The 18,456-nt window shown below is 50.1% G+C and overlaps 1 protein-coding gene across 7 annotated transcripts in view; it reads right to left on the reverse strand.

Moving 5' to 3' along the window:
* Positions 1 to 18,456, reverse strand: part of RNF220 (ring finger protein 220) — a 329,969-nt gene that overhangs the window by 71,724 nt on the left and 239,789 nt on the right. For 6 of the 7 annotated variants that reach the window (XM_043552506.1, XM_043552504.1, XM_043552502.1 and 3 more), the window contains 2 exons: positions 10,596 to 10,691; positions 19 to 61 (listed from right to left, as the gene is read on the reverse strand). In XM_043552506.1, the coding sequence (XP_043408441.1) occupies positions 19 to 61; positions 10,596 to 10,691 (139 nt within the window). Of the gene's footprint in view, positions 1 to 18; positions 62 to 350; positions 556 to 10,595; positions 10,692 to 18,456 lie in introns of those variants that run through there. The other variant, XM_037906665.1, reaches the window with a different exon arrangement.

The following is an 18,456-nucleotide window of genomic DNA, read 5'->3' on the forward strand; positions in this document are numbered from 1 at the left end:
CGTCCCCGCTGCACTCACCATTCAGCCTGGTCTGCCTGTTCGCTCTCACTCTCAGGAAGGTCTGCAAAGGGAACAAGAGCAGAGCAGTGTCAGCGCCCGGCTGGGGAGGAAGCTGGGCAGTGCCCCCACCCCGGGGCGACCCGCAGCCTTAGCCCTCCTCAGTGACCGCGGAGGAGAGAGAAGGCCGAGGACAGCCCCCCCCGCCCACCCCAACACCCCCCCGACCCACAGGGAGAACGAGACGCCCTCTTTGGGTCACTCCCCCCCCATGTAAACACCCCGCTCGCTCCCCGCCCCCGCAGCCCCGATGTAAACAAACCCGCCTCCCCGCCCGCAGGCCCCGCACCCACCTCCTCCCGGCCCCCGCCGCAGGGCCCCCTCCTCCCGCTCTGCATAGCCGCAGGCGCCGCGGCCGGCACGCGGTGGGGCGGGGATCCGGGCCCCGGAGCGGAGCCCCCCGGGCGGCCGGGGATGCCGGTGGATGGAGAGCGGCCCCGCCGGCGCCTCCGATCAGCTCCCAGCGGCCGCCGCCATGTTGGGCCCGGTCATGTGACCCGCCGCCGAGCGGGGTGAAAGTTCACGAGGCAGCGGGGAAGGAGCGGGCGGTCCCCATAGCAACCGGCAGGCGGCGGCAGGCCGGCCGGCGGGGACCCCCCACCCCCACCCCGGGCCAGGCTCAGCTGCACCCTAGCACCCCCCCTCCCCCCCAGCACGCACATGGGGCCCGGACCCACACCCCCGCCATGCAAAGTCCTGTGCCCCTCCCTGCCCAGGTCATGGGCCTGGGCACCCACCAGGAGAGCTGGACACAAGGGAGCGCAGTTTGCTCCCCCGGGGGCACGTCTTCAAGCCTTCCTCAGTGCCACGGGGGCCAGCAACTTGCCTTGTTAAAAGTGAAAGCTCCAGTTCCCATGGAAGGACCTGAGGGGGAGCTGGGGCGGAAGGAAAACCGCCAAGTTCTGGTGAAGCTGACGATAAAATGGCAGGCGCCCCGCACGCCCTGACAGTGGTGATACATCTCCCAGGCTGGCCCGGCCCAGAGACCCGCCGCCTGCATATTATTAAATATCCTCAGACTGCCCAGAACTTGTATGCTACAGAAACCCGCCTACAGCAACGCGGCTGTAGCCCTATTCCAGCACAACACGAGCACAGAACGCGCGTTTCAGTCGGTGGCGCTTAGGCTCTGCTCCGCCAGAAAAATCTGAGGGTGTGACAAAGGATCTTACCAACTAAGTCGTTTGCAATTAATAAAGAGGTTGTTATTCTGTGCCCTTGCTTTGAAGTCACAACTAATGGTTGCAAAAATGACTAATGCAAACAGGTGTTCTCTCTTCTGCTGTGTAAGGCCCTGATCCTCAAAACACTTATATGCATAATTAGCTTTACTCACAGGAGTACTCCTGTTCAAGTCAGTAGGAAGACTTGTGTGCTTAAAGTTAAGTAAAGTGAAAGTGTTTGCAGGATCAAGAGCTACGTTGCTGAAGGGATGCTGAAAAAAACAGGTTAACCAATGCAAGAAAACCCTTTTTAAATCTTTAAGACCCTCCAAATGTTCTCCTAAAACCCAGTTTTTTTGAATTGCTGGAATATCATGGAATCTCCAACACAGTGTTCCCAATGCACTCACTGTAACGGCGGGAGAATAGCAACGTTTTGTAGCATTTTTTAAATACACTATAAAGTAAGATGGAGCTGGGATACAGGGTAAGATGGCAGGTCAATACACTGCAGAATATCTAAACAGTCCTGAAATAATTGACCCTTTGTCTATCTTTCCTCCCTTGCTTGAGGTGAGATTACTCACAAATAGGAAGAGGAAAAAATAAAAGGAAGCATTTGGGGTTCAACTGAAGTTTATTTTCATGTTTGTACGTAGAGCAGTTTTATGCCAGTAACCCCAGTACAGACAGGTAAGAGGGGTGGACACATCCTGAATTCCAATTCCATTTGCATTTATGCCCATGCTATTCCACTGAAGTCAACTGGGTTGGGGAGGTGTAACAGAGACATCGAAGTGGGATCAGCCTAGATTTGTATGGGAGGAGTTTTTTCAAACCCCTTTCAGATTTCTACCCTCTAAGCCACCAACCATCCTAAGCAATGACCGCCTTGCCTGCTTTGTTCTGATTAATGAGACAACCAACAAATGACATAAGAATGTCTCTTGAGTATGGCTGCACCCACCACAAGCTGCAGAGTGAATGAAATTCTCTATGGTTCATAGATTGTAAGACACTGGTTTGGTAGGTAAAACAGCTGTAAAATGCATATTATTGGGTTTTTGAAAAAGGGTAATTCTTGCTTCAAGCAAAGCCTCAGCTGCCAGATTCATTCTAGTACAGTAAGCCTCCTGCGGGTGTGTTTTATTGGTGTCTTGTTAGAAGCTTTATCCATATTATCTGATACACACAGGTCGTTGGTGGAATCTCTCTTAGCGACTAACGCCAGAACCCAGAGCACCACAATTAGCTAATATTTGTCCTTCTGTGTATAGAAACCGCTAACACAACTTGGAGTTTAGTGGGCAGCAAAGGGAATTCATTCACACTCTATCATTCAAACACACATCTGCCAGGAGGGTTTATGTGTTATCCTTGAGTAGGAAGAGAGAAGACCGTAGCCTATAAAAACTAGACAGGTTGGACCGAAGGAACTGGGGAGAGGAAAGTGGAAACGAGGCTCTGCAATAACAATACAGGATTCCTTGATCTCTTTGTCAGAGGCCATCAAAGCAATATTAGTAGTTGTGGCTGTTGGAACATCAAGGGGCTGTTAGACTATCCAAGCAGCTCATATGAAGGCAGAGGGAGTTTGGCTTTTTAGAGTTTTTTTATGCAGATGCACCCCACTCAGATGCCGCCCCATTTTGCTCTGTTTGGGGCTTTACTGTCCAAATCCCTGGTTTAGTATATTAGGACCTGAACCTGTGAAGTGCTGAGCATCACATGTGAGGTGTTAAGCATTCTCAAACTATCACTGATCTCAATGGGATCTGGGGTCACTGCGGCCCAGACCCTCAAAGGTACAGTAGTTAGGTTCCTAACATCCATTGAAATCAATGGACGTCAGGAGCCTAATATCTTGGAGGAGTTGGGCCTCAGTGATGAACAGGATCAGGCTCCAAGCTGGTCTGTGTGTGAGAGAGATGCCAACCAAAACACTAACTGGCACATTTCCATCCATCTGTCAAGGCAGAAATACAGACATGTAACTCCCTCCTATTGAAATGCACAGGGTTAGACATAAGGGGCACAGATTAAAAATCCTATTTTAAAGCAATATTTCTTTCCCTGAGTTGCTAACAACACCTCAGATTACTAAAACCCAAATAACGGCAATCATCTGATTTCATTTTCTGCTTTCTTTTCTTTTCTTTTCTTTTCTTTTTTGCATTGTGCTCAACTTGGACACTCAAAATTGACTCCTCAGTTTCCTTCCTCTTTCTAGTCAGTTTCACCTGGAGGCTCTGGTAGACTAGCCAAAGGCTGCAATATGTGGGTTACCAATGAAGCTGTGGAAGGCTTCAACCTAAACAAAATCTGCTTCCTACCCCCAACCCCTTAACGTCACAAAAACAGTCATATTAGCTTTTCTAAAAACAACTGCCCTTTTGTTTGTTTCAACCAAACCGGCATTTTGTGCCTACTTTATGCTACATTTCTGCCTTTCACTTTTTCTAGGCAATTTTTTTATATATTTTTGCCACATAAATGCTTAGGGAGAGTTAGCAACTTAGCTTAAATCTTGCATGGTGCTAACCCCTAAAGCACGCTGCAGTTTTTCTCTGGGATTTGAAATGCAGTGGTCATGTTTTTACAGCATACTCAGTTACCAAATCAGAGTTGCTGATTCTTGTTTCTACATCTTTATTGAATTAAGCTACAGCCTGTTTCTGGGTAGAGGCTCATTCTTGCGGTTCAAATAGCAGAGAGAGGTGAGGCTTTGCTGGACAAGGATTTCAGCCACTCATTTTTACTTACTTCACGTATTATTCAGCCACAAATGTTCCACACTGGCTTACCTAACCCATTTAGGGTGTTCTCTCCCTGCAGAGAAGGCGCCTGAAATGTTATCCTTAAGGCAGGAGGAGTGTTTCACTCTAGAGTTTTTTTTTCTTTTTGTTATTCTCCCTTGGCAATGCTGGTAGATAGATACTAGCAAGGAAACTGACAAGGCCTGATCCCTACTCGCTATGCAGGCAAAACTCCCACTGAATTCAGTGGTAGGGGGATTTGAGTGCAAAAAGAGAACTGGATTGGGCCCAAAGCAAATGAACAGGGCTGAAATGCCTGTGACAATGGAAGAAATGAGACAGCTGGGAAGAGACTTGGAGCCGCGATCATCATCTCAAGTCATGCATGAACCTTCCCTCTCACGGGCGGCAGCAAGAAGCTTCTTCCTTCATCTGCCCACACTTCTCATCTGACCACTCCCTTTATCTCCTTCATTCACTCCCAGCTTTGCACCATCTTTCACACCTTCTCCCTACCCTGCTGTGCTTGGAAAAGCCTCCTGGTTCGTGTTTGCCAAGCACCCTCCCCTCCTCCAGAAAACACCCAGAGAGCCACTTGTTCACAGAAGCTTTCTATCGAGAAAGACCTCACGTCACTGTGCTATACCAGTTTGCAACATCATGGTCAAGCCAAAGGTCCTGCACCAAGCTCTGATGAATGGGCTTGTCACAGGGGGGGTTCTGTGCTGGGCAGTGTTTGGGGCCAAATCCGATCATCAGACCTTGGAGCCACTCTGTAGCCACGACTGCCTTTGCGGCTGCTCTCCCAGGGCACGTCTTCACTAGCAACGTTAAAGCGCGGCCGCGGCACTGCTTTAATGTGGCTGTGTAGTCGCGGCTATAAAATCCCACCCCCACGAGGGGAGTAGCTCCCAGCGCTGGGGCACTGTCTGCACTGGCACTGTACAGCGCTGAAACTTGCAGCGCTCAGGGGGGTGTTTTTTCACACCCCGAGCGAGAAAGTTGCAGTGGTGTAAAGTGGCCCCACTCAACAGAGGAGGGTGCGTGGCAGGCAGGGTGGTGTGCCTGGGAGTGCATGTGTGAGAGGAGCTGAGAGTGAATTTCCTGAGGGCTGTTTATCCTTGGGTTCTCCATGCATAATCTTCCCAAGGTAAAGTCTTTCCCAGATATGTGATCCTGGAATCAACAACTTTCTTTGACTCAAACCTGTTCCCTTTTAGTTCAAGTTCCAATGAACTGCATTCAGAGTTAGTCTATTTTCCTGTCTCGGTTTGGCTGGGATGGGGGGTTCGTTTTGGCAGGGGCCAGGTCTAAAGGCATCAGCTCAGAGGAGGGATATTTTTAATAGTTATGGGCCAAACCTTAATCTTAAATCCAAACCCCTTAGCTTTCCAGGATGATTCAGGTTCGGATTTGGTTTTGGGCCCATTTTCCAGGTCAGACGCTGGTGAAATCTCACAAGAGAATAGCTGATCCCACAAGATTTGCATGGCAGAAATTGTGCGCAACCATCTGATGATTAGGATCGTTTGCTGAGCGCTGACGTGCTTAGCACTGTATAAAACACAAGAGGAGATGGCTCCTGCCCCAACGAGCTTAGAGAAGAGGTGGGCAAATTACGGCCACATCCAGCCCTCCAGACATTTTAATCTGGCCCTCGAGCTCCTGCCGGGGAGCAGGGTTGAGGTCTTGCCCCACTCCGCATGGCTCCCGGAAGCAGCGGCATATCCCCACTCCGGCTCCTACGTGTAGGGGCAGCCCTGGGGCTCCACATGCTGCCCCCACCCCAAGTGCTGTCCCCGCAGCTCCCATTGGCTGGGAACCACAGCCAATGGGAGCTGCAGGGGCAGTGCAAGCGCATAGGGCAGCGTGCAGAGCTGCCTGGCCACACCTCCGCATAGGAGCCGGAAGGGGGACATGCTGCTGTTTCTGGGAGCTGCTTGAGGTAAGTGCCACCCGGAGCCTGCCCCCCTGGTGCCCTCCCATGCCCCAACCCCCTGCCCCAGCCGTGATCCCCCTCCTGCCCTCTGAACCCCTCGGTCCCAGCCCAGAGCACCCTCCTGCAACCCCAATTCCTCATCCCCAACCCCACCCCAGAGCCTGCACCCCCAGCCGGAGCCCTCATGCCCTCCTGCACCCCAACCCCCAATTTCGTGAGCCTTCATGGCCCACCATACAATTTCCATACCCAGATATGGCCCTCAGGCCAAAAAGTTTGCCTACCCCGGCTTAGAGTCTAAAAGATCTCATGAGATTTCCACCATTTGGAGCCAAAACCCTATGAGTTTTCAGTACCATGAACCTGAACCTTCGAACCCAGCCTTCCTAAACCAGCTCCGGATCCAACCACTGCCTCAGTGGCCCATTTCTATTCTATAGGAACGTCTCTCTCCAATCAGAATGAAAGGATACTTATGGTTACTCCTAAGGTAGGCTTCTCATCTGTACGCCAGGTAGGATCCTGACATGTTCTACCTGCCAAAGGCCAGCAGCTCAGTGGCTGTAGGCTGAGGCTATGGTTGTATCAAGGAGCACAACGGAAGGTCTCAAAAGACACCAGGGCCCCAATTCAGTAGTGTCACAAAGATGATGCAGGTTACACACTGGGTATTAATTGCTTGGCAAATGGATGTTCAATATCTTCATAAATGATCTGGAGGATGGTGTGGATTGCACCCTCAGCAAGTTTGCAGGTGACACTAAACTGGGAGGAGAGGTAGATACGCTGGAGGGTAGGGATAGGATACAGAGGGACCTAGACAAATTAGAGGATGGGGCCAAAAGTAATCTGATGAGGTTCAACAAGGACAAGTGCAGAGTCCTGCACTTAGGACGGAAGAACCCCATGCACCTCTACAGACTAGGGACCGAATGGCTCGGCAGCAGTTCTGCAGAACAGGACCTAGGGGTTATAGTGGACGAGAAGCTGGATATGAGCCAACAGGGTGCCCTTGTTGCCAAGAAGGCCAATGGCATTTTGGGATGTATAAGTAGGGGCATTGCCAGCAGATCGAGGGACGTGATCGTTCCCCTCTATTTGACATTGGTGAGGCCTCATCAGGAGTACTGTGTCCAGTTTTGGGCCCCACACTACAAGAAGGATGTGGAAAAATTGGAAAGAGTCCAGCGGAGGGCAACAAAAATGATTAGGGGACTGGAACACATGACTTATGAGGAGAGGCTGAGGGAACTGGGATTGTTTAGTCTGTGGAAGAGAAGAATGAGGGGGGATTTGATAGCTGCTTTCAACTACCTGAAAGGGGGTTCCAAAGAGGATGGATCTAGACTGTTCTCAGTGGTAGCTGATGACAGAACAAGGAGTAATGGTCTCAAGTTGCAATGGGGGAGGTTTAGGTTGGATATTAGGAAAAGCTTTTTCACTAAGAGGGTGGTGAAACACTGGAATGGGTTAGCAAGGGAGGTGGTGGAATCTCCTTCCTTAGAGGTTTTTAAGGTCAGGCTTGACAAAGCCCTGGCTGGGATGATTTAGTTGGGGATTGGTCCTGCTTTGAGCAGGGGGTTGGACTGGATGACCTCCTGAGGTCCCTTCCAACCCTGATATTCTATGATTCTATGATGTATGAAGGAAAGCAAGGCAACCTGCTCAGACAGGGCATTCAGTGGTGACCAAATTCAGCTCTTGGCAAAAGAGGGTGCAACTTACATTCAAATCAACAGATGTGCCTGTTTACGCTAATGCTGAATTTGGCCCTGTGTAGCTGGGGGGTGGGGGACAGTTTGAACAGCTTTATCACTCTCATGTTAGTTGCTTTATCAGCTGCACTCCCGTTCAGTGTGTAAGTCATGCTCATTCTTCACACCCACTGAATGCCAAACTGGTTCAAGTTACACCACCTTGCCACTTACTCCTGTTTTCTGATCTGCTTACACCTGCGGTGGATTGCACCTTATCATTTGTATCCCAGCTGAACTTGATCACAGACTCTCATGGGAATTGCATTTGCTTACTTCAGAGTATATCTGGAAGAACGGGATCCTCCAGGGAAGTAATCAGCTCAACCTTCCCCCCAATATTTCTTTAACCTTCCTATTACCAAATCTCCATCTCCGCTAAATATTGGCTTGTAAAAAGGACCAGAGGGCTATTAAGGCCAAACCTTAGGAATTCACCTCTGAAAATCCATAGAGCGGAAGTCTGTGCTCCAACATTTTACTAATACCTTGTATAGTCTCTATTACATCATAAATAACCCAAGGAACTTGCAATGCAAAATTACTAGCACTGCAGCTCTAAGAAGCAGGTATCATCACAGCACACTTCTGCACATGAAAAGCTCAGTTCTGCAGCCCTTCAAGTCACTGGGAGATTCTTCTGCACAAGGGCCAGTAGATCAGGCTTCACCATTCTTTGACTCCTGAGCAATTCAGAGGGGCCAAATTCTCATTTACACAAAGGATTTACACTGCTCTGGCAGCCACTGGAAGGTCCCTTTATGCTACCGGAGTGGCATGCCGCAGTGCAAATGAAAATCAGACCCCGAGGTCTTTTCTCCCTGCAGCGCAGAGTTATAATTCCCATTATGCATTTGCATTAAGGGGCTGCAACCCCTCATAAAACACACTCACAAACTTCAGATGTGTCAGGCAAGCTAGACTCAGCACATGGAGGAGGGTGCAATGCGAATCCTTGTACTGAGGGACGGGAGAACACAAAATTATGCTGACAAATTTCACAGAGCCTAAAACTCCTGAGAAGCTGAGAGCGCAGGCCACTCCACATCCTCCAGGCCCAGGTTTGTACATCACAAAAAGGACCACTGAGAAAACTTCATCCAAGCTGTTTTTGAAAGTTCACTTTTTGTTTTAATAGAAAGAAGTATTGTGACAGGAGAGAGGGCAGCATATTTTGGTCAAACATTTCTCGTTCATACCTGGGCCTGCTTCTCTGCTGCCCGGCTCCAAGAGCTGTTGCTTTCACCCAGCAAAGGGGGGATAAAGTTCTGCTAAATCAGAATGGAATTGTCCAACACTCCCTTAGCACTGGTGTAAGTGACTCAGGGACATGGGGAGTCAGGCTCACGTTTGATAACAGATATGGAATACATGACTGCATTGGGCGGGATGCACGGTATGTTGGCCTGGGTTTGAGATGGGCCTTCAAGAAGTGAAGGGCAGAATAGTTACCAGTGAAAATTAAACAATATATAATAATAATAATTTGCACAGTCATGATGTATGCATGCCTTGGGCCCTGATCCTAAGACAGATTCCTGCATGATGTTTCATTCAGTGGGGACCTGCCCATGAGGATCCATTTGCAGGAGCAACCTCGCGATCATATTGTCACCACCCCTTGTCCTTCCTCTCCCCTGCCCGCCCCCATCACCCTTGACCTTTACTTGTTGCGTAATATCAAACCAAGGCCATCTACTCCTGTGGGCAGGGAGTATGTCCTTGCATGTCTGTGAAGTGCACGAAGATGTTTCTGGATGCTCAAGAAATAACTATCTTACGACTCAGAAGCCAGAGGTGAGTTCTGCAGACCAGTGTCACTAAGCCGTTCGCACCACTCCATGCTGGCATGTGTTCTGTGTGTGCCAAGTTCCGGATCTCACAGAGAAATCTCTTTAAAATGATTTAGAAAGTTTAAAAAAATGTTATTGGAACTAATTTTTGTATCTCTTCACATACAGGATCCTTGCAAGCCATGAACCCAACTGCATAGAGTTCAGAGGGAGAGGAAAGGTATAACAAATACGATTTTAGAAACCACTACAAATAAGCTAAGCTAGAATTTTCACGTGCAACGTGGTAATGTTAAAGTCAGATTCCTCTGGACCTTCCACAGCGAGAAGCAGGTGCTGTTTATCTCATTAGGGTGCTGGAATTCTCTGCTCCCTAATGAGGTAGAGCTCCCATTTTGATAGCCCTGACCGGGTGTGAGTTACTGGATCATAAACAGACCATTGATACATGACTGAATGTTACTTCTCTTGAGCCTTTGATCAGTGTCATTTTGCAGGGAAATTGTAAATCGGGGAGGCAGCAGGAAACATTTTCCTTGACTGTACCATGCGTATATGGCTATACATTTGAGTCCTATGTGCATGATTCAGGCCTGGCTATATATTAGGCATAGAGGCCACAAATTACCCTCAATCCACATCAATGAAACACACAACTGAGGGTACAATATGTCTCTTAACTTGCATTGTATTGCACTAACCCTGTAGGGTTGTGTTCTGTTGCATTCTGACCTGTATGCCCACACACCATGATGCAATGCAGCCAGAAGTCCCAGACAGTTCTATGGTGCGTAATCGTGCTTTGGGGGCATCCCAGAGGACTGGCTCTTTGCTAATAATACTAAATAATATGACTTGGATGACCTAATTTTTGTAATAATTTGCATGTCTACAGCCCTTTCTAGGATCTCAAAGCGCAGAACCTTAATGTGTTATGCCTCACAGCTCCTCAGTGAGAGATGGAAGTATTAATATCCCCATTTTCCACACAGAGAAACAGGGGCAGGGAGGTTGAGGAGCTAGGCCAAGGTCATGGAGGGACTTGGGAGTAGTTCTTAGGAGTTTCTGGCTCCTAGTCCTGTGCTAAGACCAACGGATTGCACTGCCTGGCTGGTTCCTGGCTGCTGTCTCACCTGGTATCTGTCTGAGTGATGGATATCATCTGAGGAGTGAGGCGATGCTGTCCGAGAGTCTCCTTCCCGCTTGATTGAGGCTGACAACAAAATTGACTGCAAGAGAAAGAGAGGAAAGGAGAAATTTACACTGTGAGCAAGGCAGAGCAATGATACATCAAAGGCAGTGTCAAGGTCTTTCCCATTCCCAGCAGGAATGTATTGTCGCTGGCCAATAAACACTGTAACAGGCCCAGAGGGGGCATGTTAGCACCGGCTGACAGCGTGCTGGTTTGGCCTCTTGGGTGTGGGAGAGCACATGCCATATCACGGGAGGGCTGGGTCTGAGAGAGCAGCAACAGGGGGTCTGCTCCCACAGCCGAATCCCAGGCCCTGTACACAGCCCGTTCACACAGGAGCTGCTCTGCCCTTGGGGAGGGCTGGGATCCTCCTCCCCATCCTGGGGCCAAGGAGCAGAACATCCTCGCAGCCCTTCTGCGACCATCACTGCAGCCTCAGGGCCTGCACGACCGGCATGGAAACCCTACATATTGGCCGAGAACGGTGGTGCAATGTCATTGCAGACTGCTACGCTGTGACCTTCACCCATCCTGCCCTCAGATCCCCTCTTTGTGGGGCTGCTGCAGAGGCTGCTGTGGACATGGGCCCTCTGACCCCTTGCCCGGCCTCTCCACACCCTCCTTTTCATGGAGCTGCGCTGATTCCACTGTGTTCAGGGCCTTCCATGTGGCACGGGCATGTGGCTGGCAGTGCTGCAGAGGTAAAGCTCGAGCTCTCCAGCAGGGGCAGCAATGGGCAGATAGGTGCCCATTGCTTTCCCACTCCCTCCTAGTGAGGGTGCGAAGATGCAAGAAGCACAGCATGGCGCTGTGTGGGAGGAGAGGACAGGAGTCTGGAAAGCGGAAAGGATAGCCTAGAATGAGATGCACCATCCTAGCTTGGGGTCCTGTCTCATAACCTCCCTGTCTGATGATCTGTTTACAGAGAAAACACATCAACATGCATTCATGTAACGTGAAGGTTGCAGAATGGACACGGTCAAATGTGAGAGTTAAGTCAGCAAGTGCAGCCTTAACTCTGCCCCTAGTGCACTGGGAGAAAGTCTTTACTTTTAGGATCAGAATAGATTATCAGGTCGTTTATCTAAGGTTGTAAAAAAGATGTTTGTAGCATTTTGTAGCACTGAATAGACACATAGAATGCATGAAACCCAAAACACACCCCAGAAAACATCCTCAAACAGGATACTACAGGTGAAAGCATAACAATGTACAACAACAATAAAAAGCATTGTGTGCCAGCATACACTTAAATTACACTAAATGTCTCGGTAATGACAACTCACTAACAAAGATGCTTCATTAATACACATTATATTGTAATTTACTATTACTCTTGAATACATTTTAATACAAAGCATCTGGAAAAGCACAAATTTTTGCACAAGGATATGGAAAAAATCAGAAAATTATTTTTATTGTGACTTAAGAAATATATTGATAGCCTTCAAATCAACAGCGGGGAAGTATAAATTCAGTGCACCCAACGCTTATGGGACATCACAGGACTAGTGTGACAATACTTAAAGGACATACATCCAGTAATAATTTAACTTTAGTAGTAGGAGAGTTTGAGGAAAAAGTCTATGAAAAATACAAATTAGCTAAGGGTTGGTCTACACTAGAAAGTTACATTGACCTAACTACGTCGCTCAGGGGTGTGAAAAATTCATCCCTCTGAGAGACATAGATAAGTTGACGTAAGCCCCAGCGTAGACAGTTCTAGGTTGATGGAAGAATTCTTCTGTCAACATAGCTACTGCCTCTCGCAGAGGTGGATTTACTGCAGTTATGGGAGAACCCCTTCTGTCGCTGTAGTCAGTTGTTCCGCTGTAGCATTTCTAGTGTAGACCCAGCCCGAACTTCTGCGTAAGAGACATAGTAAAGCAAGCAATCTTAAAAAATATCCACTGAAAATCCAGCTCGCCAAGTGTTTGTTTCTGAGGAACATCCGGTAGGATGCAACAATAACAAATGATTGCTCAGAGGCAGGTAAGTCCGCAACGGGATAGAAGAATATCATCTGAAATGTCCAGGCCAAAAGTGGGGACAGTACTGTTAAAAGACAGTAGAGGGAGGAGAACTTTCCAAAACATTTGCCTTTGGGCTGACATTAAACATGGAAACAATTGAACCCAAAATGTGACTTTTTTCGGAAAGGTATGAGCAGCTGGAAACAGCATGTAAAATGACTCAGCAGAAAAAAGATGGCCAGTTGGCAAGATGTGATCCTCAGGGGCCCCATGGGACCCTGATCTCAATCGGGGCTTGTCTACACTGCATTGTAAGCCTGGGTCTGGGGGACCTGGGCTTGTGGACTCAGTGTTTCCAAGCCCATGTCTGAGCGTCCACACTGCATTATCAATTGGGTTTATAATTGCTGGACCCAGTTCTCACAGCCATGCTAATGTGTCCACACTGCATGATGCAGAACTTCTGACTTGAGCTGTGTCCACACTGAAAAATGACAGGGCTTGGACTGGGCTCTAACCCACTCCCTTAGAAGGGTCTTTTAGGACGTGGGTCCGGGGTGCTTGCTGACCCGAGTCAGACTAATTTGGGTGTGGATGGAAGGGGGGCTTGGCTCAAACCTGAGTCAGAGCCCGGGTGTAGTGTGTAGTGTAGACACACCCTAAGTGGTCAACCTACGGGATTCTCATATAGCCCTTCCCTGAGCACCTTGCCAGGGGAGAGGGAAGCTGAGCTGGAGTTAACCCCTTGTTCATCAGGGAGCAGGGAATCACCCTGACCCAAGCAGAGTTTAATGGAAAGCCCTGATTGTAACCTTGATTCGATTGGGAGTCTGTGTGGATATGGCTGCCCTGGATGAGGGATGTTTGTTCATTTCAGGTGATCTTGTGACTGGAGAAAGTGGGGCAGGCTTGGCATATGGAGGGTCTCTAGGCTCCTGCCTCTGACTGTGTTTGCCACAATACACTGCCTTGTCCTGGGCTGCCAACATTGCTGTATAAGGCTGGGGCTCCTTTTCTCCTTCTTAGTGCCGAGGTTAATTATTTCTGCAGCAGCTCTTTAATATTTCTCAGGAGCTGCAGGAGGAATTCTGTTGAAAAACACTGAGTTCCTGTTAGAAAAAAAAGGAACCCCACCCCCCCAAAAAAGGGGACAAGGAGGAATTTAAAAGCCCTGAGACTGCAAACGGTGCTTTAAAATGAAGGGCTGGGGTCTCGGCTCTCGGTCTCTGAGAGCGCCGAGTCTGGGTCAGCTCAGCGATTCGGAAGCAAGACAGCCTCCTGTTGCAGTGCAACACCCTGTCCCTCCTGAAATAAGCTGACCATCCCGGTGCTGCGGGGGTTAAACTCGTCATCCTCCAGGCGAGAAAAATACCCCCCTGCCTCCCTCGTCCCAGCAGACCAATCCCTTCCACCCCCCACTCCGCCCACAGCCGCTGGTAGCTCTAATCCAATATGATTATGTGAAAAATGGTCGGGCTAGCTCTGGAGACAGTAAATTAAACGTTATGTATTAGTTTTTAGCGTGCGGTCCCGGGAAGCACGCTGGCCCCATTTATTCCACAGCCTTCCTGAGCACCATGGCGATGACCTCTGGAAAAACGCAGGGCTAAACTAATCCCAAAGATGTCAATCTCGAGGCCTCTTCTACATACACTTGCCGTTTAGATTAATAAACTGTCTATTTTTAAATTGTGTGCAAGCACTTCAATTCTAAACCCCTCGCTGGCATGTTAAACACAGCGCTCGTGATGCCAAGTCACACTTCCCCTTTGCTGGTAGCAAACTTGACTTCATTTGGTTTTCTCATTTCCCTGAGACGTGGCGAATGCTTTGCCTTCCTGGCCGCATAGGCAGGACTGTCACCGCTGCAGATGGGGGAAAGCAGGCGCAGGGCCTAAGGATTAGAAACCCGCGCGGTCTGAGGCCAACCTTATTTCTGCATTAGGCCGACCTCGCTGCCATCCCAGTTTTGGCCTCTCTTTCCTAATCAGTCATTTCAGGGCTGTCTCCTGGCATTTGGGGGCCGGGGGGGGGGGGGGGGGGGAACTGTCATGGCACCGGTCCCCAGGGGCATCCGCCCTCTGCAGGCAGAGCTCTTGCCTGCCCCTCTAGCCCAGCTAGTATGGAGGGGGCAGAATTGTAACCTGCCCCCCTCCCCTTGCAGTGGCTAGTGGTGCTAACGCTGCCCTAGACTTTGTGCTCAGGGCGCAGGACTGTGGCTGCTCCATGGGGGAAAAGGCTCCTTGGTGCTCTCTCTCCCCAGCCCTCGGACATCCCCATCATCTGGCCTCTGGGAATTTCATTCCAGAATGACCAGCCTCAGGACGACCCAAGACAGCCATTTAGGGAAGGTGAAGCAATTGCTTGTCCTCCATGTCTTGGGCCAAACCACTGGACTGTGATGCAAATTCTGGTTCGGGCTTTCCATGGAGAATACAACCAGCACTCTGAAGTTGAATCTCCTCATGTTAAAAGCCTGTCAGCACCCAGGCCGGAGGTACCAGAATCACTGGATCCACCAAGGGGCCCAGAGACAATGGGTCGGATTCATTGCAATGAGTCTGAGGGCAGGGGATGCGATCATAATTCGTTAGGAGATCAGTAACAAAGAGAGAAAGGCCCAATCCAGAATGCTGAATCTAGACCCCTTTGAATGTCTGGGATCGGGGCAGGAGGGAGGGGAAACAGGACGCTAAGGAATCAAATCCTTGGGTCCATCCTTACAGGTTTGGTTCTAGGTCAGATCAAGAGCTGGAAGGGGCCTGTTGCCTTGTTTAGATGTGGCTAAAATCTCACACAAATTTCTTGTGAGTTTTTCACTATTCAAGATGGTAGGAAACGGATCTAGTAAAAATGATACTTCACATCTGAGGCCTGACAAAGCACTAACAATCATTAGAAAAGTCCCAGCACCACCTACCCAGATCGGAGCTTGTGCCCCGGAACTGTCTCTAGAAACACCCAGGTTTTGCCAGTCATCGAGTCACTATGTTTGTGCATAAGTAGCACCCACAGTATGCAGCCAATTGCACAAACTATGTTTTCCTGTAACTACTGAAATCCTGCCGTTATTGCTAGAACCATTCATTACTTTATCTGCCTCCCCCGAGCAATGCTTGCATTTTACAGTGCTGGGGAGGACCTGGCTACAACTGAGTTCAAACACAGTTCTGTCCTGCAGTGCCACCTGGGTCAAGTCACATTTCATCTGTCTCCCCGAATCGTACTACAGCCATGGACTTTTGCATGGCAGGCGCGCTGCTTTGGTAACATGGATGAACTGTGTTTTAATCCTGTCAGTGGCTGATCTGTGTTGTAACTGCATTCCCTCGCTACAGCGTAGATGGAACTATCATTTGTGAGAGAAATCTGCCTTTTTGGGGGGGCATAAATCTAGCTCAATCCCCTCATCCCTGAACTAATCCCTCACGCATGACTCCTCTATGCCTGACTTAGTTCTCCGGCTCTGTGGCAGGCATGACCATGGTGTGTTTGTACACGTGAAACAGGCAAAGGAGACGCAGACATGGCCCAGAGAGCCTGGATGTTTCCAGCGGGGACAGTAACACATTGCATTTCACCCGCATCACTCTCTGCCCATCACCCTGGCTACAATGATTCCTTGCCTCTGAGGCACTCTGTACTAGCGGTAGAGACTGGAGCTGCTCCCCTTCCCGTACGTGAGAGCAGGTATATATGCCCATGCACTTCCCAGCGGGATTCCTTGCTGCTTGGACAATGCACCTATTCACTGAATTGTTCCCTTTCTTCCTGGGGAAACGGGTACTGGAGAGCTCAGCCCTGCCCCCAGGCCCCAGGTACTGGCCTGTAATTCAGATCCAGAGCCTGATTGGATCGTGTGTGACCAGGCTTCATCTCCCTGTGCCAAGGCCTCAGGCAAGCTCCCCCCACCGTCCCACGGCAAGCCAAGCCACCGCTGGGGCGTTGAAAGACACAGAAAGGGCCTTGTGCAAGCACCAGCACCACCTCACGTTTCTCCCTCCCCTTTAAATCATCTCTCCGTTGGGCAACGGCGCTCTCTGTAGAGGTCATAAACCCTAAGAGGATCAGCCGCAGCATTACACCTGGGGCAAGCTAAATAAAAAAAGGTCACCGGCGCTTTTTAAACATGGACAAAAAAGCAGTAAAATGTGTTTGGGAAAAAAAAAATCTGGCATTAAATCATGACTTTTTGCCTGTCTTGCCTCATTAAAAGTGGCCTTTTGGAAGGTAAAATTATCATTGTAAGCGATAAGATCTTTAAGAAAATAATTCACGGCTTCTTCACCCTTTAATATGATAGCCGCCATCGGCTAATTTTTTGCTTAATGGCAACGAGGCCATCAATCTTGTCCAAGCCGTGTGCTCACCCTCTCCTCCCTCCCCTCCCGCCGCTCTGGGCAGCCATGTCTCCGGCGTGGCTCCCAGGAGCCATCTTTTACTTTCTTCTGCCTTCCCCGCAGTGGGCAGTGAGTGGGTAAGACAGGCCAGGGGAGGCTGAGCCTCCCCCAAAGCCCGGCGTGGTCCCACTCGTGCTCCACCCCCAGGCCCTCTCCCGTCTCCTTCCAGGTCCCACTCTTCCCCTGTGGCCCAGGCTGGGGCTGGCCGGCCTACGGCTGGGACTCGGGGTGTCTGGAGCCAGCGCTTGCGCTGCCAGAGCTCGGGTGCTGGGGCGGGGGGGCTGGAGGACGCAATGAGGGTGCTCTGGGCTCTGGCAGGAGAGGGGGGTGGAATGGGTGGGGGGCCTCGGGCGGAAGGGGAGGGGCTGGGGCCTAGCCTCCTCCAACGGTCTGGTCACGCGCCGCCCATGCGGAGTGGGAAGAGGGTTTGCTGTGTGTTTGGGGGAGCGGGCGCGGGCAGGACTTCATGGGTGCGATTGTGGGCATACATGAATGTGTGCGTGTGCATGGAGATGGCAGCTGTATCTGTTCGTGTTCATCAGGTGGAATTCAGTCCCTGGGCAGAGGGCTGAGCACAAGGCCTAGGTACCACATAAGTCCCAGAGGGTGTCTTGACCATGTGCTGGCCCTCTGCCCTGGGGTGAATTTCACCTTCTGTGTGTGTGGACCTGACCTCTCCAGGGATTGTGCAATTCTGCAGAGCTCTGGGGCAGTGACTGGAAAGGTTGCAGCAGCTTTGTTTCAATTAAAAAATGCATGGTCTCAATTAATTAAAAATGATACTGCCATCAGCACAGAAGCCCTCGTGTTTAAAACTCAATGCTCTCCCGATCCTGTGGCAAGGGTGGGCACAGCAGCTCCCCCATGCCAAATTAGAGCAGCCTGAGGGGAGCTCTAATTTACACTGCCTGAGGGCCCAAAATATAGCCAATCATCAGTGTGTTCTGGCCATGCCCCTGCTACACCAGCAGTGGGGAGGAGGGGAAAGAGAGTGGCGTGTAACAGCCCTAATTTCAGCACTACGCCGTGAACAGATCACTCTTGCAGTGCTCTCCCTGGGCTGGCGTTAGGCCCACATTGCGGGAGCTGTGCAAAGCAGCCATGTTACATGAGAGGGTCAGGCCCTTCGTTTGTGTAAGTGAAAGCTGAATTCCCAGAGTTCCAGGAGGGGTGACTTCTTCCATGGGTGACCATGGGTGTATCTGCGTGTGAAAGGACTGGTGTGCATGTGTCTGCCACCTGTGGGAGGATGGGTGTACCTGCACGTGTGTGAGTGACTGTGCATGTGTGTTTACACAAATATGTGTTCCTATGTACGGGCATACCTGGGTGTGCAACCACGCAGAACTGTGAGAGGGGCATGTGAGCAGTGCATGGTGCCTGCAGGTGGACACACGCCCATGTGCAAACAGATCTCTGGGGCCCCGCT

This window comes from Chelonia mydas, chromosome 8 (genome assembly GCF_015237465.2).
Source record: "Chelonia mydas isolate rCheMyd1 chromosome 8, rCheMyd1.pri.v2, whole genome shotgun sequence".
NCBI lineage: Eukaryota > Metazoa > Chordata > Testudines > Cheloniidae > Chelonia > Chelonia mydas.